At 34.1% G+C, this 22917-nt stretch overlaps 3 protein-coding genes across 3 annotated transcripts; all 3 read right to left on the bottom strand.

Moving 5' to 3' along the window:
• Positions 1-195: 195 nt before the first annotated feature.
• Positions 196-1953, bottom strand: LOC147390771 (peroxidase 5-like). The gene is given in 5 exon segments (XM_086459796.1): positions 196-605; positions 702-737; positions 740-860; positions 1434-1625; positions 1735-1953. Coding segments are annotated over 5 exon segments (978 nt in total).
• A 983-nt stretch (positions 1954-2936) lies between these two features.
• Positions 2937-6990, bottom strand: LOC147390770 (peroxidase 5-like). The gene is made up of 4 exons (XM_086458759.1): positions 4696-6990; positions 4394-4585; positions 3638-3803; positions 2937-3546 (listed from the first exon to the last, which is right to left on the bottom strand). Exons 1-4 carry the CDS (start codon positions 4909-4911, stop codon positions 3137-3139), a joined length of 984 nt encoding a protein of 327 aa, XP_086314885.1. The 5' UTR covers positions 4912-6990; the 3' UTR covers positions 2937-3136.
• A 129-nt stretch (positions 6991-7119) lies between these two features.
• Positions 7120-12429, bottom strand: LOC147390769 (uncharacterized). The gene is made up of 2 exons (XM_086458758.1): positions 12232-12429; positions 7120-7517 (listed from the first exon to the last, which is right to left on the bottom strand). The coding sequence occupies exons 1-2, from the start codon at positions 12346-12348 to the stop codon at positions 7368-7370; spliced, it is 267 nt and encodes an 88-aa protein (XP_086314884.1). The 5' UTR covers positions 12349-12429; the 3' UTR covers positions 7120-7367.
• Between the last annotated feature and the right edge of the window lie 10488 nt (positions 12430-22917).

The raw sequence follows: 22917 nt of genomic DNA, 5'->3' as shown, positions 1-22917 counted from the left end.
ATGTTGGTTCGGGTCCGAAATTATCGACTTGCAAGGGCTTTCTCTTTCTTCTTTTTGCAGTTGAGATGTCTGTTGGTTCTGGTTTATCAATTTCATGAGTTCGATTTAATCAGTTTTTTAATTTAAGTAACAAAGCCTTATACCCGCCCTTTTGGTTATTCCACAATTTGTTAAGCCATATCTCCTGTACTCCTCTCAGTTGGGTACCCTACAATTCAATCTTATTTCTCCAGCACTGCCAGTCAAGACACCCACCTGACCCATCTTCACCATAGCTGCAGCAAATTTTCTCCTCCAAAGGAACAGATTACCCGCATTCTGATTCACCTGGTTGGCCGTGGCTGCCTTGGAAAGCAGCGTCTGGTCTGACGTGAACAAGCCACGGTTCCCTATAATGTCCTTGTAATAACTGACGTCCATGGAATTTGGGCTAGAAGGGTTCATTGGAACCACAAGGCTTGGATCATTGCTCCCCTGTGGACACATTTGTTTCAGTTGGGTTGCATAATTGGTGTCTAGACTTGGGTCTTGGCTCGTAGTTGAATTGAAATTGTATAATCTGTTTACTAAGGAAGTGCAATGAGAGCGACCAATTGTATGTGCTCCTGCACAGAATCAAATCAAACTTTTGTGAGTTGAAGAACACTAGAACCATTATACTTTAGTGGAAATGAATTAAATCGATGATTTGGAGATCTTACCAGAGAGAGTAACCATTTCTTCTTGTGCGAGTCCTTGTTTGCAAAGGATTGAGCGAGTTGGTCAACGTCAAAAATTGGAGGGGGTAAGGGTACTTCGGATGCCAATGAAACTTTTCCATCCATTCTTCCTGCCGGGACATCGTACCCAAGGCCTCCTGTCTGCAGGTAGAAAATAAATTTAGTAGTGACACATAGGGCTGCAACCTTGGTTCGGGTTAGTTCTGTTTGTGGCCAAATTGGAACTAAGGTCAGTTTGGTTTGGTTCTATGGGTTACCAATAGGAATATCCTCTATCAACCTTCTTGGGAAGGAACAAAATCACTAATGAAAAAAATAAAAATAAATAATAAACAAACTTTCAAATAGTAAATCATTAATTTATCCATAAAAAATCATTAATCTGTCCGTACTCTTAAAATAATTCATAATAATCTAAAAATATATTATATATTATAGTTATTATATCAGGTCCGGCTCTATACAAACCTTGAACCAGGAACCAAACCAAATTGATCGGTTTCATTTTCTTAACTCAAAACTGAACTGCAACTTGTTTCAAACTGAATCAAATCAGCCCAAAGCTATCGGTTTGATTTGTTTCTCAGTTTGAACAGAACCAAGTTTCATCCCTGGTTACACACATGAATTTGACAGTCGAGGCGCGCACACACACACACACAGCCATGAAGCTCAATGATTTAAACAATGAAAGGTCAAACAATGGTGTCTCACTATTTCCACACTATTTCTTGCTGCAAATGCTAGTATATCAGCACAAGACACCACTCCTTTACACATGGCTTCGAGTCTAGTCTTTGCATTATCAATGACTTCGAACCCTCTGAGACTAGGATTATTAGCTGGAGAATCTTTCTCGGCAGTGTTCGATGGAGTCGAGTCAATGAGCACCGACCCATCACAACCCTGAATCAACAAACAAAACTTATTCTAACTCATCTTTGAAAGCTCAAAAAACATTAACCATAAAAATATGATTGTAAAGAACAGAAAACCACTAATTTCATTTACTCACTCTAACAAAACAATCATGAAAATGCATCCTAACAAGACCAGGAGCCACTCCTTTATCCTTATTAAAACCCTTTCTTACTTCATCCTTAATAATAAGCTCAGCAAGCCCACATGTTCTTGTATAGAACCCTACTCGAAGCTGAGCTTCTAACGTAATACTAAAACACATTAAGACTAGAACAAAAGATAACAAAACCTCTATAACCCTTTTTGAACCCATTTCTTCTACAACAAGTCTATTTAGGATTGAATCTCTTAAGGCACTTGAACACTGATATCACCTCAATGTATCTATTTATAGTAAAAGAAATGTAACAGAGTGAGAGTATTGTAAGCCACCCCAGTTGGAAATTTTGATCTGGAAATGTCCTTATTGATTGACCAACATATGTCATTACATGAAATTGTGTCTTTTTTAAGGCAATGAGGCCAAGTGGTTTGGTTTGATTTGAAATCTTGTGGGATTAAACAAGAGGATTTTGTGCATTGATTTCTATAAATCTGATTAAGAAATGATAATCAGGTTGACTTAAGTGCAGAATAAGCCAATAATAGTTGTTAAAGGGCAGTGGAAAAATAAAGGTAAAATGGAGGTTTTGGATATATTATTTAAAAGTGTAATGATTTTCTGATGCCCCCCCATCACAGAACCACAGATCATTTGTCTCGAGATACGCAGAACCATAAATCTTTTTCTTGTGTATCCTGAGGCAAATGATCTACGGTTCTGTGATGGGAGTGTATGGGGGCATGTGTCAGAGGGGGGCGTTATATTATCATGACTTTATTTAAAATCATAATATATAATAAGATCAAAATCCATATTTTGTAATTGAATGTGACGACATTTTAATCTGTAGAAGTTTTGACCCATGACAATTTTGCAAATTATACACTAATTAGGGTTTGTGTGATTGCAAATTGAAAATGATTTTTCGTGGAAAATGTGATTTTCAGGAGTATGATTGTATATTTTCTTGCAAGAAGCGATTTTTCACCCTAGAAGGAAAAATATTTTCCCAAGCCAACCACGAAGAAAATGATTTTCCCACTTCTTAATGTAATCTCTCACAAGTACCCATGACCCACTCCAAAATTTAAAACAAACTCTCCTTTTGATATTTTCTTAGGTGCAATCAAATGTTGGAATTCAATTTCCTAATAAATTCATATTTCTTGAAAAATATTTCCTGCAATCATACACATCCTTAGGCTGAGTAATTGTAGAGAAAATTACATTTTCTCAAAAAAAATTTGTAGGTCAATTTCATGACTTCGATTTAATCAGTTTCTTAATTGAAGTAACAAAGCCTTATGTCTGCCCTTTTACTTATTCCACAATTTAACTCATAGGTTACAAAACAAAGAAATCAGAAGCTTAAGGAATCTCTCCTGTACTCCTCTCAGTTGGGTACTCTACAATTCAATCTTATTTCTCCAGCACTGCCAGTCAAGACACCCACCTGACCCATCTTCACCATAGCTGCAGCAAATTTTCTCCTCCAAATGAACAGATTACCCGCATTCTGATTCACCTGGTTAGCCGTGGCTGCCTTGGACAGCAGCATCTGGTCTGATGTGAACAAGCCACGGTTGCCTATAATGTCCTTGTAATAACCGACGTCCATGGAATTTGGGCTAGTAGGGTTCATTGGAACCACAAGGCTTGGATCATTGCTCCCTTGTGGACACTTTTGTTTCAGTTGGGTTGCATAATTAGTGTCTAGACTTGGGTCTTGGCTCGTAGTTGAATTGAAATTGTATAATCTGTTTACGAAGGAAGTGCAATGAGAGCGACCAACTGTATGCGCTCCTGCACAGAATCAAACTTTTGCGAGTTGAAGAAGACTCGAACCATGATACTTTAGTGGACACGAATTAAATCGATGATTTGGAGATCTTACCAGAGAGAGTAACCATTTCTTCTTGTGTGAGTCCCTTGTTTGCAAAGGATTGAGTGAGTTGGTCGACGTTAAAAGATGGAGGGGGTAAGTTTGAGGGTACTTCGGATGCCAATGAAACTTTTCCATCCATTCTTCCTGCCGGGACATCGTACCCAAGGCCTCCTGTCTGCAGGTAGAAAAGAAATTTAGTAGTTACACATAGGGCTGCAACCTTGGTTCGGGTTGGTTCTGTTTGCGGCCAAATTGGAACCAAACCAACATATGTTGGTTCCACTAAAGAAGAACCAAAATGCCAATAGAACCAAATCAAACCGAACAAAAGTCAGTTTGGTTTGGTTCGATTATATTGGTTGCCAAAATATGAATATCCTATTAACCTTCTTGGGAAGGAACAAATCATTAATTTATCCATAAAAAACCATTAATATGTCCTAAAATAATTCATAATAATCTAACTATATATTATAGTTATTATGTAATGGTCCGGTTCTATACAAGCTTTGAATCAGGAACCGAACCAAATTGATCGGTTTCATTTTCTTAACCCAAGACTGAACTGCAACTTGTTCCAAACCAAACCAAATCAGCCCAAAGCTATTGGTTTGGTTCGGTTCTTAGTTTGAACCGGACCTAGTTACACACACAATTTTGACAGTCAAGATACACAAGCATGCACGCACGCGGGCACACACACATACACACACTGCCATGAAGCTCAATGGTTTAAACAATGAAGGTCAAACCATGGTGTCTCACTATTTCGACGCTATCTCTTGCTGCAAATGCTAGTATATCAGCACAAGACACCACTCCTTTACACATGGCTTCAAGTCTAGTCTTTGCATTATCAATGACTTCGAACCCTCTGAGACTAGGATTATTAGCTGGAGAATCTTTCTCGGCAGTGTTCGATGGAGTCGAGTCAATGAGCACTGACCCATCACAACCCTGAATCAACAAACAAAACTTATTCTAACTCATCTTTGAAAGCTCAAAAAACATTAACCATAAAAATATGATTGTAAAGAAAAGAAAACCCACTAATTTCATTTACTCACTCTAACAAAACAATCATGAAAATGCATCCTAACGAGACCTGGAGCCACTCCTTTATCCTTATTAAAACCCTTTCTTACTTCATCCTTAATAATAAATTCAGCAAACCCACATGTTCTTGTATAGAACCCTACTTGAAGTTGAGCTTCTAACTTAATACTTAAGCACATTACTAGAACAAAAGATAGCAAAACCTCTATAACCCTTTTTGAACCCATTTCTTCTACAACAAGTCTATTTTGGATTGAATCTCTTAAGACACTTGAACACTGATATCACCTCAATGTATCTATTTATAGTAAAAGAAATGTAACAGAGTAGAGTATTTTAAGCCAACCCAGTTGGAAATTTTGATCTGGAAATGTCCTTATTGATTGACCGACATATGTCTGTACATGAAATTGTGTCTTTTTTTGGCAAGTGAGGACAAGTGGTTTGGTTTGATTTGAAATCTTGTGGGGTTAAACAAGAGGATTTTGTGCATTAATTTCTATAAACCTGATTAAGAAATGATAATAGGTTGACTTAAGTGCAAAATAAACCAATAATAGTTGTTAGAGACGTGGTGGAAAAATAAGAGTAAAAGAGAGGTTTTAGATAATATTATTTAAAAGTGCAATGATTTTCAGATGCCCCCTCACACTCACACACACACAATCACAGAACCACAGATCATTTGTCTCGAGATATGCATAACCATAAATCCTTTTCTTGTGTATCCCGAGGCAAATGATCTACCGTTTTGTGATGGGAGCGTACGGGGGCATGTGTCAGGGGGGCGTCATATTATCACAACTTTATTTAAAATCATAATATATAATAAGATCAAAATCTATATCTTGTAGCTGAATGTGACAACATTTTAATCTGTAGAAGTTTTGACCCATGACAATTTTGCAAATTATATACTAATTAGGGTTTGTGTGATTGCAAATTGAAAATGATTTTTAGAGGAAAATGTGATTTCCAGGAGTATGATTATATATTTTCTCGCAGGAAGTGATTTTCCACCCTGGGAGAGAAAATATTTTCCCAAGCCAACCACTAAGAAAATGATTTTCCCATTTCTTAATGTAAAATCTCACAAGTGCCCATCCCCCACTCCAAAATTTAAAACAAACTCTCTTTTTGATATTTTCTTAGGTGCAATCAAATGTTGGAATTCAATTTCCTAAGAAATTCATATTTCTTGAAAGCGATTTCTTGTGATCATACACATCTTAGGATGAGTAATTGTAGAGAAAATTACATTTTCTCAAAAAATATTTGTACGTGAATTGCATAGAGAAAAACATAAAAAAGAGCTTGGTTTTCCTTTCCCGATGAAAAAATAATTTTCCATGAGGTCGGATCTTAGAATATTTTTCCTTCAATGTTTGTGTGTACATTATGCATAGCAACAAAAAGTTGAGAAGTCACATTTCTTGAGAAAATCATTTTCCTCTGTACTTTCCTTTCCAACCACAGAGGGATTTATTCTATATGAACTTTTCATAGCTCGGAAAAACTTATTAGGCAACCAAAATTTTCAAAGATACCACACCGCTTTGTTCGGATTGAGAGAAATGAAGAGAAAAGAAACTCATTAAAATTAAAGAAAAGAAAATAAAATAAAGAGAAAAGAAATCCAATTTCCTTCTATATTGTTTGATTTAATAATAGAAAAACTCGAGTTTGGAACACACTATAAAATTTATTTTCTTTTCTCTCAATTAATTCTCTTTTCTCTCCCCACTTAACAATCCAAATACGAGAAATGAAGAGAAACTCGCTTTTTTTTTTTTCTTTTCTCTCCATTTCTCTCAATTGAAACACACTATAAAATTTATATAATTTTGCACTAAGCATATCATTTATGAATTAACCGTATCTTATAAAACATTATTTAAGCAGCCATATTTTATATTTTCTCATTTTTCTTATGTTTTGATTTTATTTTATCAAAGCCAAAGGAGTTAAAACTTGACATTCCATGGAGGAAATGGGGAGATATATGGTTGTTTGGACCGCTTGGTTGACATAAATTATTTTCCAATGGAGACCCTTAGATGGATTTGGGTGAAATAAATTTGCTCCACCACTGAGTGTGAGCAAATTATTGCCAACTCCAATGGTTGGGATAAGGTAAAAACAATTCATCATTCAACTTCACTAATACCCAAAATGATTTTTTTTTTTTTTTTTTTCGTATTGTAAGTAAACATAATTGTTGTTTTTTTGTGGGCAATAATAATCATTGATTGATGAAATATTTTGAGGATGGCCGACATGGGATACTAGCAATGTAGATACATCAAGACACGCATCCAAGATCGTAAACTTCTATGATTTGAAGATGATGATGCTCTATTGAAGGATTGGATCATAATATCCAAGTGCATAGATTCTTTTAATTTCCATGAACAATGGAAACAATGTATCAAATATTGAAACTGGAAATTGTCACGATATCCCATCAATAAAATCTTAAAATAAGGAACAGTTGAAACTGCTTAGTTAATAAAAATCTCAAGGAATGGTAAGAAAAGCTAAAGAAGTGTAAATTAAGAACTCAAATATGCTAACATGGAATCACGACAAACAAGAAAACAAAACAAAACCCATCATCAACTTCACCTGTACTTTTAAGTTTCAAGCAAGGTATGGAAGCTGCATGGGGGCAGTTGTCAAAACCTTAGCGAGGAGAGCTGAACAAAGCACGGCTAATAATACCGGTAGCTTCAATGTAGCGATCCACACATCGAGAGATGCAACTACTTTCGCTTCCGCTCAGGCTTGTCCCTGGTTTTGTGATGCACTTTGTAAAGCACTTTCCCCTGACTGTCTGTGTGATGAATGAGAAAAACAGAAGATGGTTTAGGACAAATGGTGGCTTGAAGATGGGATCCTTATTCTTCACAATATGCAACTTCACACAAGGCCCAAAATATTCTCAAAGTTCAGCAAGGATGAGAAAGTCAGCTACTTCTCATGAGCTTACTTCATAAGATAGTTTCATTTCACACAGCTCAACCAAAATCTTGAATTGAATATGGAATCAAGACTTGGTCTTGAGGAATAATATCTTATAAACCAGATCAAACCGATGAACCCAAACAACCTGCTCAGATTGGGCACGAGCTTCAAGTTTAGATTTTTTTTTTTGATAAATAGCTTCATGTTTAGATCCCGGATTGCATATTGAGATCTAAACCAATATGCGTATAAAGCCAAAAACTTGAGGTGTTTGATTGAGTGAATGAGAAGGGGGTAACAAGATTATTTCCAGAGTCTCCCCTGGTAGTACAAGAAGTAGATAGCAGCCCTAATTCACCGTCTAAACCAGTGTTACCAGTTTTGTTACTACTAGACCGAACCACAAACTGGTATGAAAAGAACCAGTTTGTGGTATGGTTCGTACTGAGTTCGTGGAATAAAGTGAACTATGAACTAACCAATTTGCCAACCCAACCATTCTGATTTGCTAAATTTTTGCATTGGGTTGGGTGAACCAAATAGTGAAGATACAATGTATTTTTTTGAGAAATTTGATTATACCTCTTCATCTTCCTTCTTCACAAATATAATGAAAGAGAAGCGAATCTCTATTATAATTGTTTATATTTAGAATTGGATTAATATATGTATGCATTTCTGTTTAACTTTTAGAATTGTTACCATTATAGTTGCACTTGTAGCTTCCAGGCTTGAATTAAATATATGCCCAAGCAAATCGAACTAGAGAACCAAGAAATAAATTATTTGTGCCTACCCCTACAAATGGGGTTCATTCTAGAGTGGTGAAAAATCAACCACGAATTGTGCGAAACAATGAACCAGGTAACATAGATCTAAACCTTATCCCAATTACTAGTGTCAGCAATGTAAATCCTATTTCTCTGTTTAACTATAGGGAAAATTATCAAAAAAACCCATGAAAATAAATATGGGATTGACTTAGTTGCACACTGCCTACTACCAATTGCACTCCATCACTTAAAATTTTCCCTTTGCACTCCATTTGGATGATTGCACTCCAAAAATAATAAAGACAATGTTTCACTCCTTTGTTGTTTTTATTGTCCTTCATCTTCAATCATGCCCACAAAAATTATTGTTGGTTCAATAATTTTTGTAAGAAATTCTTAGTTATATAGCAAGTATATTTACATTACAACTTATAAACGAGAAGATGAAGCCACGAGAAGTAGAATAAACCTTAAACCCTAGGTCACCGTAATGAAGTGCAATTAGTAGGTTAAAATAGAGGTTACAAAAATAACTATTTTTTTAAGATTTGTGCGCAACCAACAACTAGTGGTGTGCAACCAGTATTGGACCCATAAATATTTATCAAAAAGGTAACAATTTTGTAAAAATTAGGGATAGGAACCCCAAACGCCAGTGTAGTTTTTCTCATCTAATGACCACACTACCCTTTACCATTTTTTTACAAAAAAAAAAAAAAAGGCCACTCTAAAGTAGCATTTTTCCTGATTTCGAATTTTGTTTCCTTTTGAACCTACAGATCCGCCACCAAGGTAAGTTTTTGAATTTTTTTCTTCTATATTTTAAGATCTAAGATCTAGATCTAATGATCTTGATTGATTGGGGTATTTTAATCATTAATTGGTGTGTGAAATTACAAATAATCCCTCTCATATTAATCACATTTCAACAGATTCAAAGTTCAAACTATGAGGATTAACCACATCAGTTCCGAATGAAATTACATGAATTGAAACTAAAATCCTTAAAATGCAAACAAATCCTAATCTAAAACTTGTAAAATAATAGAAAAAACCACATCATGAAGCATTCAAAGCTTAAAAATCCAAGAAACTACAGAAGAGCCAAATTACATGAAGAACAGAGACTGTGGGATCGTTTTGGGTGACGAAATATCATTGATGAGACGTAGAGAAGCTCTTCAAGAAGCAGAAATTCAAGTACCTCCGAGAGTGTTCATATCTCGATTTTGTCCGTTGAAGCCGAGATAGAAGTCCTTTGCATTTTCGTATTAGTTGAGAGAAAAGTTGATTTCGTTTGTTGGAGAGAGAGAGAGAAGAGCAAGACGTGGACGATAGCAGAAATCAACGATGACGATGATTGAGTTCTTTGGTCGGATTTTTTTTTATTTTTATGGAGACCCCAACTTATTAAATTAGTCTTAAATATAAGATCTTGATCAAGATCTTAGATTATTTATCGCACACCAATTAATGATTAAAATACCCCAATCTTGATCTTAGTATTAAATATTAGATCAAGATCAAAATCTTAAATTATTTATCACACACAATTAATGACTAAAATACCCCAATCAAGATCTTATATATAGAAGAAAAAAAAAAATTCAAAAACGATCAAGATCTTAAAATATAGAAGATTTTTTTTTTTTTCAAAAACTTACCTTGGTAGCAGATTTGTAGGTTCAGAAGGAGGAAGGAGGTGGAATTCGAAATCAGTAAAAACGCCACTTAGAGTCACATTTTTTTGTAAAAAAATGGCAAAGGTTAGTATGTTCATTAGGTAAGAAAACGCCACTTCAAGTGGTGTTTTGAGTTCCTATCCCTAATTTTCACAAAATTGTTATCTTTTTTCATAAATATTTATTTTCACGATTCTTTTTTGATAATTTCCCCTCATAACCAACTCTTCAGACAAAGCGTATTCCTTCGAACTATCTAGCAACCCTAACAACATAACCCAAGTCAAACCTTCTAAATAATAGATGAGTAGATCAACACTACAGCTAGGCTTATCAAGTCAAAGAGTGTTAAAGATTGGATCGCAAAGAAAAACAATAACGCTTGACTTCTTGATTAAAAAATTGCCCAAGATAAAATAAAGAAAAAATTTCTTGTGGATCAATTCAGCCAACCTTTGAATGTTTGGTTTCTTGGATTGGCATCCTGTTGGAGATTTTCCCTAAATTTTCCTCTAAGAAATCTTGGCTTCGAAGATTTATTGTTCTCTCTCTTAATTTTCCCTACCATCTTCCAAGTTCCTACACCAAATGTAATTTTTTGGGGTTATAAGAAAGGTTTAAAATATCCTATCAATTGAATGTTTTGGTTAATGAAAAAACCGACATGGTATCGATCAATACATTCAATACAAATGGAAACATACCCAACACATTCCCGAAACATTAAATGTTTTGTATTGGTCTCAGTCGGTACCAATACGTATCGACCAATACATTATGATATTTTAAACCATGGTTATAAGTGAAAGAGAGAGATGTGGAGATAGTGTCATGAAATTAAGAGATGGGTTTGTGAGAGAAGAGGTGGGTAGGTGAGGTGAGCCGATTCCTTGGCAAAGAAGAGAAACCCAAGACCAACACAATTTTTTTTGACTGATAAAGATTATTATTAAAATTAAAAAAAGGATATGAGGGAGGAGGTCTAGGGACCTACCAACTTGGTAAACAAGAAAATCAAAACAAAAAAAGACAACACAAAAATGAAATTCATTGACACACCGACTCCCATCTAAAAAGTAAGTCCTCAAAGAAGACATTTCTAAACTCCTTGAAGACCTCGGACCAACAAAAAATATCAAACCCAAAATAGAAATGATAACATCCTAGAATGAGTGCTTTGAACCTTCAGAAACTCGACAATTTCTTTCCTACCAAATACCCAAGCACACAACAAAAAGGGTCAAAATCCACAGGACCCTCTTCCTCATGTACAAGACCGAAGACTTCCAACCACTAAAGAGAGAAGAAAAGGAAGGGAAGAAACAAAAAAGATTGAATAGAGATGGCTAAAAAATAGAATAGGCAAAATTGCAAGGAATAAGTTCACCACTAGATTAACAGGGAACCCAAAAATCAACAGTGATAATACCATCATGAATGATCTTGTCCATGGTTAAAATTTTGCCCAAGTTTGCTACCCAAAGAAAGAAGAAAACTTTATAAAGAACTCTAGGCCCTCTAATAGCAAATGTAGGGAACTCGAGATGGGAAACAATAATATGTAGCCATCTTTCCCCAAAACTGAGGGAAATCAATGTTTAAGGTTTGTATGTCTGGGCACTATGCAGAGGACCTACATGTCTTTTCAGAACTACAAAGCTCTCCCCCACTTTGTATCCACCCCTTCTTTTGTGATTTTCACCAAACAAAACCATACAAGCAAATAAAAACAAAAAACCCTAAACCTAAGTAGCGAACAAAATAAAAATATATATAGGAAAACATGAGAGCAAATAACAAAATCCTTAAAATAGAGTTGAGAGGTGAAATGTGATTCATGCGGCTGATCACAATATATCAGATAAAACTATCAAATTTACTTCCCCCCCCCCCCCCCCCCCCCCTCTCCCCCAAATCTATCTACAAGGGTTTCTTCAAACACTAAGAAAACACAATTTAATCTTGTCTATAAGTGTAAGCAAGCTTCATTCCAGTGAAAAAATTAGAAATTTTTGTAACAAAAAAATAAAAAAACTCATATGCAGATTGCATATAACATCAAATAAATCTTCATCATCATCACCAAATCCAATAGAAAGAGAGATTTAGGGTTAGGTTTTGGGGTTACCTCAAGAAATTCCTCTGCGTAAGCCTGTGCGAGCTGAGTCTTGAGCTGATCCATGAAAGCTTCTGCCGAAGGTTGAGAGGTCGAAGAACCGCTTGAAGGAGATGAGAACGGATCCATCGATCAATCTCTCGTAGCTTCGCCCCTAAACCCTCCAAGAACCCTATTTCCTGAGACCTAATTCAAGGGTTTAGGACTTAGTTTTTCTAGGTACATAAGTTTTCAAAGTGATGACATGGATCCCTGACCTTAGTCTTCTCTAATAGAATTATAAAAAATGACTTAAATGCCTGGCCTTCAATTTGAAACATTAAAAACCCTTTGATTTTTCTTCAAAAACCATACGTATAAACGTTTAAAATTTTTTAGAGTGCTCTTCAAACCTTACAACATTACTGCTTAAACCTTGAAAAACAAAATTACGATCCTATTCAATCATAAGATTCTATCTACTTCAACCTTCAAACTTCAAGAACAAAATATGATTTTTGAAATAGAAAGTGATGAAATTCTGTGTACAAAATCAAGGATTTCTAAATGGATCAAGGAGAGGTTCAATATTTTTATTGAATAAGAATAGTTTAGAGAAGAAAAATCAAGGATTTTTCGTTACAAGTTGAAAATAAGGGCATTTACGTCATTCGAAGTTAGTCTATAAGTGAAGCCAAAAGTCAAAAAATATTTCATCAGTTATCAAACCAGATAGGGCCATAAGAAGACTCGAGCCCAGCCCTCACCATAAATCGGGCCTAGTACCACACCTAGAAGGCCCAAACCTCATCCATGACAGGCCGGACAACGCAAAACAATTTCGGATCCGGGTGTGAAAAAAGATCCAGAAAGCGACTAAACAACAAAGGCCCAAACGGTTTCTCAGATGGAAGGAAGGGCGAGGTGAGAAGTAATTCGGTGACTGTGACCATGATCCCGAGAAAAGGCTGACAAGTACTGGAGGAATTATCTGGGTTTAGTGCCCCACCACCCCATGATCCATACCTGCTTCGTATGATACTTTATGACTGACCCGCCTACAACTATTGTGTTCTTGGTTTAGCCGACATATAGCAACCTAATCTACATTTTAAAAAATCTCTCTATATATATATAGGTACACACGGAGAGATGATTACATGCATTAAGTTTCTAAACACCATGGTCCCACCTGAGATATATAATATTCACCACCTTTGATCTGATTGTGTGCTTAAAGTTAAAGGGGTTTTAGCAAATCTGGTTTGGATCAAATAATTTTAATTTTGATATATGGTTTTACTAAAGGACTTTCAATGGGTAGTTTTGGACCCTTAAAAGGTGGGCTTAAAGGGAAACTTATTAAGGGTTTCTTTAATTCTTTTTTTTTTCTTCCTATTTATAGTTATTTATTTATTAAAGAAACTCACTACATGATGGCCTATTAAGGGTTTTTATTTTTTTGGAAACTTCCAACATTTGGGGCTCTATTAAAATTTATTAAGATTTTTTTTTTCTTGAGTAGTAATAAAAAAAAAAACCATTTTTTTTTTATATATTATTACTGAAAAAGTCTCGTTTAAAATGTGTTTCGTACTTCTAATGATTCAGACAAAAACTCGACTTACAAAAAAAATAAGTTTTAATGTTTTGTGCACGACTTCTATGTTTTAACATGTAATAAAAACAAAGACAACCCATTTTTACAGGTTTATAATTCATTTTTATGGTCTTAAGGTTGTTTGTGCTGTTAGCTCATTGTTCAATGTAGAGTTTGATGATAATGCTTGATGTTATAGTTTTTTTTTTTTTCTTTTCAATAATGTGTTATTTTACTCAAAAGATACATTGATGGTAAAACTATTTTTTATCATCATAAAATATATAATTATGTGCAGGGACATGTTATCATACATAGATATTCAGTAATATTATTCATTTTTACTTACAAATATATTGTAAACTTAGAATAAATATCTAATGTATTATACATTAATATATTATGATTATTGAGGGGATGATGGATTGACTCGGACCACTACTATCAAAGTCATTAAGGTCTTCTTTTCGTATCGTCATCCTGGGCTACGACAGATTTCATTTATAGTGGGGTGGCTAAAAATTACTAGATCTTCTCCGTTCTCTCTAATCGATCAATCTAGATACAAGCTTCTTCCTCTTCTTCTTCTGTGCCTTTGGCCCCCACCCTTAGCATGGTTATAGCGTTGATTATTTATCAAAAAGACATTCGTCAAATATCAAGGATATGAAAAAGAATAATCTTTCCCCAAAAAAGTGGGGGAAATATATATTTTTTATTATCGTAGATATAGTGAGGTGAGTTCTGTTAGATTTCTTATAAGAGGCATTACGGAAGTGCTGAACTTGAATTATATCCAAACAATTTTGTATATATTTTTATCGGTATCTATCTTTCTTACTGAAATATTAAATTTATCATCAAATATATAATTTAAATCGTATATGAATTAATTCAAATGTTTGAAATCCCATGAGACTATAAACTCCTTGGGGCCTCGCCCTATGGTCAGGTTGACTCTCGACTTAACTACTTGCACGTATGACTTTTTGAGGGGGCGGTGCATGTGACCATGAGATTAGTCTTACTCGAAGGGTGTGGATACCCACGATTATATAAAATAAAATAAAAAACAGTAATATTTTGTTTTTGCCTACGCAGAATTATAGTAAATATCAAAGGGTATCATCATGAATTTGAAAATACAGGGGGCTATCTCAAATATTTGCCAAACTTGGAAGGGTATGTCTAGATATAGTAAAAAAAAGATGGTTTAAGATTTTGGACACGTGCGTTGATTGGGATGGTTCAACTAATTTGTTGTGGTCCGCGCCTGCAATTAGAGTCAGACTTGCTTGCTCAGGCATGCAATATATTTAGGTGGGGGACCCAGTTTGAATGATAGGGCCTACCATCCTATATAATAGAGAGAGAAAGAGACGCGAAGTCGCAAACTGTACGAGGGGATGGTCCAATGATATATAGGTGGTGGTGGAGAGCTACTATTGGCGCCCCAATTTTTTTACTTATCACACCTAATTTCTTAAATTACTTAACATACCCAATTAGAGATTAAAACACACACTTCAAACGTTACAGAGATTTGACTTATATTATAGCGACAATGACGGTGAGGACTCTTTATTGAGAATATGTACCGAATAGTCCCCTAATAAATAATGCAGACCTTTTAAGTCCCACTTAATAAAATATTAACTTATTAAGAATCTTTTGAAGATTTTTTAAAGAAAAATATCTAAAATACTTTTTTAACAATTTTATAAAGTGATTTAATATAAAAATATATCGAGTCAAATAAAAAATTTAACCAATTTATTTGAAAATTAATATTTTAGTGAAAAGTAGAAAAAATAAATATTTTTATTTATTAAAAACAACTCATAAATTTAATATAATTTTATTTGACTCATTTAAATCGACTTGCTAATTTTTTAGTTGAATCAATTCGATGAATATTCAAGTTGAGTTTTAAAATTATGTTTCAATTATTGATAATTATTTATATATTTTAATAAATCTAACATACATGGATCAAATCATTTTGATGGTGATGATGACCATATTCATCTCCATCATTATCGTTTTGATAGTCATCATCATCATCTATGTGAATTAAAGATTACTAGTTTTAGGAAGAGAAAACAAAGATTTTCTTTTTCATTTATATCTTTTTTTAATTGTTCTGTAAGAGATGACCTTAATCAATGAGGTTTTCATTAATTTTAAAACATAGGAGTACCTTAAATATTATCAAATAAACACATTTATTTAAACTTAAAAAATCATTGAAAGGGTAGTTACAATTTTTTTCGTTTCAAAAATCCTTTTTAGACTAGTATTTTATAAAAGAGCATTAAAGAGTCCATATTTTTTTAGAAGGGACTCTTTTGTATATATTTTCAAAAAATAAGTCTTTATAGTCATTATCCCTAAATTATGATCTCAGCATTAAAAAATATTATAATACTGCACTTTCAAACAATTTCAATAATTATTAGTTGTTACAATTATGATTAGGCTTATAAAAAACCCTAAAACCAAAAATAGAAATCTTGCAAAAAATAAAAATTGAGAGAGTTTCTATTGGCACCCCAATTTTTAATTATTCTCAATCATTCACTTATTTTCTTTATTTTTAATTAAAATGTAATAAATAAAAGTTTGGGTGCCAATAGCACTTTTTTTCTTTTTGCTTAAGGTCAGGGTGGTATTAATAAGAATAATGTTGAAGTGACCTCAAGATTGTACCTCATATCTAATTTTTCTGATGTGGTTCCACGTCAAGAAAGTGATATATTAGGTATAATCTTGAGATCACTTCAACACGTCTCTACTAATAAACATGCAACAAAATTATTTATAGTATATCAATAAGAGTCGTGATGGTGTAACATTGAAATGTACACCAATTCTGACATTCTAATGTGGTAGTGCACACATAGCCATAGATGCTCTTCAATCACGTCTTGATGAAAAGCATCTAAGGTTATGTGTGCACCATCACATCAAAATGTATAATTGATGTACATTTTAATGTTACTTCAGCATTACCCTTATAATAATATTAAGAGAAATGGGTCTCACGTGTGAAATGAGAGAGAGGTCCACACATGAACTGATAGCCTTTTATTCCAAAACACACTACCATCACACCCTTTCTTTTGAACCGTTTTTTATGAACTTTTTCTCATCAGTTTCCAGTTAGGTGTTACTATTTGTTTCCATATTTTTACATGTATTATGTTCACATATATCAAAATAAATTCCTAACTAAAAGGTATAAGAAAGGATATGTATTTAAAAAAAAAAAAAAGAAGAAGATAGAATTTTGCATATAAATTGTTGAAAAAATTAGGGTAAGGAATCCAAGAATTAGACATTGGAATTGATCTAGGACATACATTAATTCGATGGGTTCCAAAAGATGTGGGTGCGATTGGGTTTCTAATGAATTTATCTTCAAGATTGGGTTAATTTCTAATGAATTTATCTTTAAGATATACTTGAGCCTAATAATTCATCCAAAATTATATATTCTTTTAAAGTTCGCATTATCTTAAAAGAGAATCTATCACACAAGTTTTTTGATCATCTATACATGAGATTTCTTAAATTCGAATGAAAATTTATAAATTAGAATCAGTGGTCAGCCTGTGCTTGAACGACAGCATTCCAAGAAGCAACTTCCTATGGTATGGGATGGTCCCCTATTGATGAATCAAATCACTCGAAAGAAAGTAATTTCACCGCCCTTCTTTTTTGAAGGGGCAAATGAATATTCTTTTAAAAAGAAGGGCGGTGGGAATGGTTAAATAGATAGATAAAGAGATTTTTTTTATTATTATTTATTTTGACCAAATTGGTTTCTTTTTTTTTTTTTTTTCATGGTTGACACTCAATTGTGGCAACCCTAATGCTGTGTTTGGATTGAGAGAAATGGAGAGGAGAGAAGAGAAGAGAAAATAAATGGCTTTCTCTCCATTTCTCTTCTTTGCATTGTTAAGTGGGGTGAGAAGAGAGAAAAAAATATTAGTTTTCTTTCTCTCCAAAAGTGGAGAGCAAAGGAGAGAAACTCTTATAAATATTTTACAATTTCAACTATGTCCCTAAATCTCTTTTATGATTTTTTAAAATTTCAAAGTTGTCCCAAGTTCTCTCTTATCAATCCAAACACGGTGGAGAGAAATTGAGTTTCTCTTCTCTTCTCTTTTCTTAATGAATTCCTCTTCTCCTGACTTCTCTCAACCAAAATATAGCCTAAGTCTCACTAAGCACTTTTTGAAATTCGAGACCCGTTAGGTGCTCTTGATCCCTAAGAGCACCTAACTATTTCTCGTCTCGTTATATCTTATTTTCTCGTTTCTCTATTTTTCTTCCATTTTTTTTTTCTTTTCATTTTTTCTTTTATATATATATATAGGGTAAGGATCAAGGGACATATGAAAAAACATATGTAAAAACAATGTAACATTAATAAATTTTCAAAATATGGGTTAAAAGTTTCGGATTGAGTAATATTTTTGTGAGGATGATCTCTATGATGGGAAGATCATCCGGAAAAAAAAAATCAGTCAAATCTAAAATTTTTAACCCCATTAAAAGTGATTTACAATGTGGACCGTCGATTTTTTGCCAATTTTATCAATAATTTGTAAATCACTTTTGATGGATTTAGAAGTTTCAGATTGAGCTGATTTTTTGTGAGGATGATCTTCTCATCATAGTGATCATTCTTGCAAAAAATCAGCTCAATCCAAAACCTCTAACCCATATTTTGAAAAATCATTGTTTTTACATATGTTTTTATATATGTCCCTTGAACCGCCCCCATATATATATATAATCGTATTCAAATTGTTGTTAAGAATTCTTAATGAAAGAGACTAGGTGTGACAAATGAGAAAAAATGGACCTCCATTCACAAAATCAAATTTTCTTCCAAAATCACTTTCATAGTTGGAAGTTCCTTCTAAACCAAATTTTCAATCCACGTGAAAAACAACAATTGATAATACTACGGGTATGTTTGATTGCATGGAAAGTAACTTTCCATGGAATTTGAAATCTATGGAAAAATTGTGATGGAAAATAGGTAGGGTTGGAAAATCAAATTCTATTGTTTGATTTTACTTGGATAAAATCATGAAAAAATTAAATGAGAAAAAAAAAAAAAGAAGGAGAGGAGGAAGAGAAAGAAAGAGGAGAGAAGGGGGAGAGGAAGAAGATAAGTGGCGGTGGTGGCGATAGCGACGGTGGCGATGGTGGCGATGACAACGGAGGTAAATGAGTAAGAAGATGAGGGGAGAAGGTGGTGGTGACGGAGGTGAGGGATGGAGAAGGAGAAGAAGAGTGAGAGAGGAAAGGTGGTCGGAGATGGTGATAACGGCGACGACGACGACGGTGATGGTGACGATGACGAGGTTAGTGTAATGGTGGTGGTGGTGGTGAAGAAGAAGATATGAGTTTGAAAAAATTTGAGATGGAAAATATGGATGGATTTCACTTTCCCACCCATATGGGTGGGAAAGTGAAATCCATGTTTTGGTGGACTTTTTGATTGAGGTGGAAAATGAATTTCCATTTCCATGTGCAATTAAACACTTGAAAAATATCATTTTCCATGGAAATTGATTTTCCACCCTATTTTCCATGTGCAATCACATCATTAGTTCAAAAAAATCTTTTCACATTTATATATTATTAATTAATATAACAAATATTAGATATGTATATATTTTGCACCACATATATATGGCATTTATTTATTTATTGATTATTACCTATACATTTATGATATAAATAAATGAAAGTAGGAGTAAGATCTAAGTACAACTGGATGAGTCGAGGGTCAACCAGACCCTGAAAAGTGGCACCAAGGAATTCATAGCTTCGTGGGGTTTTGAACACTTAACCTATCCTTCTTGAGGAGCTTATCAAGGCTCGGCTTGCCACTAGGCAAACCCCTTGGGGTATGTGAATTTGGAATACTATTTTGTCTTTTAATTTAGTTATAACTTATTTATATAATTGTCATCAAGAGATGATATTCCAATGGATTTTCAAGAGGTAAAAAAAGAAATTAAACACTTAAATTGCAGTGCATTAGCGCCATCTATAGGCTGTAGTGCAATATAAATAAGGGAAACTCTCCATCGAAAATGCGGACTTAGCTAAGTTGGAAAGGTCGGCGTTGAACCCACGTTCACTGTTAAGATCCTTAGGTTAAGACTTAAACTTGCTACGATCCATTAACACCTAGGTATTTTTAGAGAATTGGTTTGGGTCTTAACATTCACTCTAAACCGCTAAACCCATTGCTTTTTTAGAAAAAAAAAAATAATAATCCATGATTTTCTTGTTCTGCTTGCACTATGTGAAAAAAGGGGTGAATTCGACGTGACCCTTTAAAACACTACGTGAGAGAAGGGTAATTAAATTCAGTGGACCTTGGTGTCAAATTTGCCCTTTTTTCACATTGTGTTGGTGACTTCGTGAATCAATCAATCAGGCTTGCATGGTTTTTATCGATGCTTTGTTTCTCAATTACCATAAAAACCTTGACTAACAATGATTACAAAAAAGGCCTAATTATATGTGGTGCGAAAATTTGTAGTTGGGAGTGTTTTTTTTTGCAAAAACTTGGTCGACCACAATCAATAACATCTTGGAAAAAAAAAAACATTCCCAAGAGATACTTGTTCCCCACTGAGGATTACATTCATGGAGAAAGATCTTCCATCGAGTACAAGCTAAAAACAAGACTACAAATTAGCCTAAGAAATGACCCATATAAATTTCAAACCCTAGTCACAAGCTTGAGTGTTTTTTCTATAAAATATATATCATGTAGGAACAACTGGGGACCGGGAAGTCCTATATACTCGATCTCTATAAGACATGTTTAATATTATAATTAGAACGTAGTTCAACACAAATCCAAGTTTTTTTTTGTTGCTACTCACAACTCAAGTTATTGTTGGCTTCGGGCAACGAAATCAAACTCATCTAGTTAATGGTGGTGTTCCTTACAAGGTAGCTCCGATGATCAAGTTGGTTGATATGCAATGTAACGAAATGAAGTTTAAAAACTGTGCACAATTTCCCCCATTTGGTTCCCCTTATAGTTGGTGTGCAAAAGCCTCCGATCGACATGTAATAATTGTACATGTCTAGGTCGTGTTTTTCGTGAAATGTACTTACATGGATCATTTCGGATTGATGATCTACATGCTTATCAGCTGGTGCTAGTAATCTGCCTTTTTATTTGCAAAGACTTTTTACGTAACCCAAACACACGTTGTCCCCTATATAGGCTTTGGCCTCGACACATTCTATCGCCATTCCAACTATGGTGAGTCCGTGTTTTACCTGTCATGGATGTTGTTTGGAATGTTTGCCACCATTGTCCCAACTAAAGAAGAACTAGAACCTTGTTATCCAGATTCATTCGTCATCCTTTCTTCGTTGGTCCAAGGTCGTTTCCCTAATAATTGGAATGAGAGTTGTATCATCTTAGGGGAATTTGTGCCATGCATTGTGGATTTATTAGGTACGTATAGTATCTCCAAGAAGCACATGGTATAGACCATAGTGACAAAGTTTGGATTCGGAAATTATACAAAATGTTTTATTGGATTTCTTACCAAAAGCTCTATATCATCAGCAACCTCTCTCTCTAAATCCTTACTTCTTTGATGTTCGAATGTTGATAGAGCTAAAATTTTGGAGGTGAAGGATAAAAATGTTTCCATCTTCCATGATTAATTGCTAGATCATCAATTGCAAGAAATGGAGATTCAAAGTTGAAAATATGTGAAGGAATTCTCTTACAGCTTTTATCACAAACTATTGCATAAAATGAGAGTTTTGAGCTCGATTTTACACTATTACTTTTATAAAGAAATTGAAATAAAAAATAATATAAATTAAATAAATTAAAATACAAGTACACAGAGATTTACATGGTTTCCTCAAGGTTGAGATACATCCACGGATTTACACCAACTTTGCCATGAAGAGAAAAATCTCTGTTACAGATTACACCACTTCACCGAAGAAAAAGAATTATATAATCTTTATAAACATAGCTAGGCTTTATGGTGAAATTATGAAAATACCCATTGAATATTTGGTTTGGGGGCTAGTGGTGGTATAATTCCTATTCCTATCCCTTCATTCCTTCTTTTGGTCTATCTACATTTCAAGAAATTCATATACTCCATGGATGGAGCAAAAAATGGTGCATTAGTTAGAGCAAACCGACCTATTCTATTACCATACATAATTGGAAAAAGATCATCCAAAATTATAGCTAGAAGCCTTCATTTTGTTTCATCGGTTGGGTTCGATCGACGAAAAATTGTAAAAATAATAAAGATAAGAATCGTGATGAATGCACATGATTTTATTACGAAGTTGGATACAGGGTTAACATGGCAAGGATACATAACCATAGATCTTTTTCATCGGAATACACAAGAAAAAGATGTGTGGTTTTGTGTCCTTACCATGTCGGTCACGTACTCAACCGCGTGCATTCATCATTATTCTAAAGATAATTCCTTGCTGACCAGTAACATCAGACTCCACAAACCATAACAACTTCAACATTTTAATGGAGATATGTTAATAGTGGGAAGAAGAGTTAGAATAAGGTTGAGGGATAATAAATGAGATGATTCCTAACAAAATAACGATGGAGATTCTATTATGCTTTATACAGTCCAATAAAAAATAATCTGGAGTGAAGAACTTCAAATAAAGAAGATAAGTTTGATATCAACGAAAATGATTTCTCTTGATTTAATCCAACATTGGTAGATTCTCCCATATTTTTTCATTTTTTTATTATAAACAAACTAACATTTTAGTAATTTAAGTTCTTGGAGGGCGTTTTAAACATTATAAATAAATCACAATTTTATAGCTAATTCACATCGGTCAATAAAGCTGATTTTAGATTGAGGGGTATATCATATCTTGCATTAATTTCAAGGATTATCCTTAATTTCGTCTATCTAACAGGGAGGTATTACTAATTTCGTAGAGTGCGAGTAGTCGGCACTCACAAAGTGTGATGGCCCGAAGGTGTACAACAGCTCACACTTTATAGGTTAGACTGTAGGGGGTGGCCCAAGACTACTAGTAGGGAATTATAA

This window comes from Akebia trifoliata, chromosome 11 (genome assembly GCF_017979445.1).
Source record: "Akebia trifoliata isolate Shusen 1 chromosome 11, ASM1797944v1, whole genome shotgun sequence".
Lineage (NCBI taxonomy): Eukaryota > Viridiplantae > Streptophyta > Magnoliopsida > Ranunculales > Lardizabalaceae > Akebia > Akebia trifoliata.
The sequence above is the reverse complement of the archived record's forward strand: the minus strand, read 5'-3'. Positions and strand labels throughout refer to the sequence as shown.

Excerpts from the sequence above, each read along its gene's own strand:
- LOC147390770 (XM_086458759.1), bottom strand. The coding sequence starts at position 4,911 with ATGGGTTCAAAAAGGGTTATAGAGGTTTTGCTATCTTTTGTTCTAGTA. Across the intron at positions 4,586-4,695 it reads TTCATGATTGTTTTGTTAGA|GGTTGTGATGGGTCAGTGCT; the intron begins GTGAGTAAATGA and ends TTGTTGATTCAG. Across the intron at positions 3,547-3,637 it reads AGAAATGGTTACTCTCTCTG|GAGCGCATACAGTTGGTCGC; the intron begins GTAAGATCTCCA and ends GATTCTGTGCAG.
- LOC147390769 (XM_086458758.1), bottom strand. The coding sequence starts at position 12,348 with ATGGATCCGTTCTCATCTCCTTCAAGCGGTTCTTCGACCTCTCAACCT. Across the intron at positions 7,518-12,231 it reads ACGCAGAGGAATTTCTTGAG|ACAGTCAGGGGAAAGTGCTT; the intron begins GTAACCCCAAAA and ends TTCATCACACAG.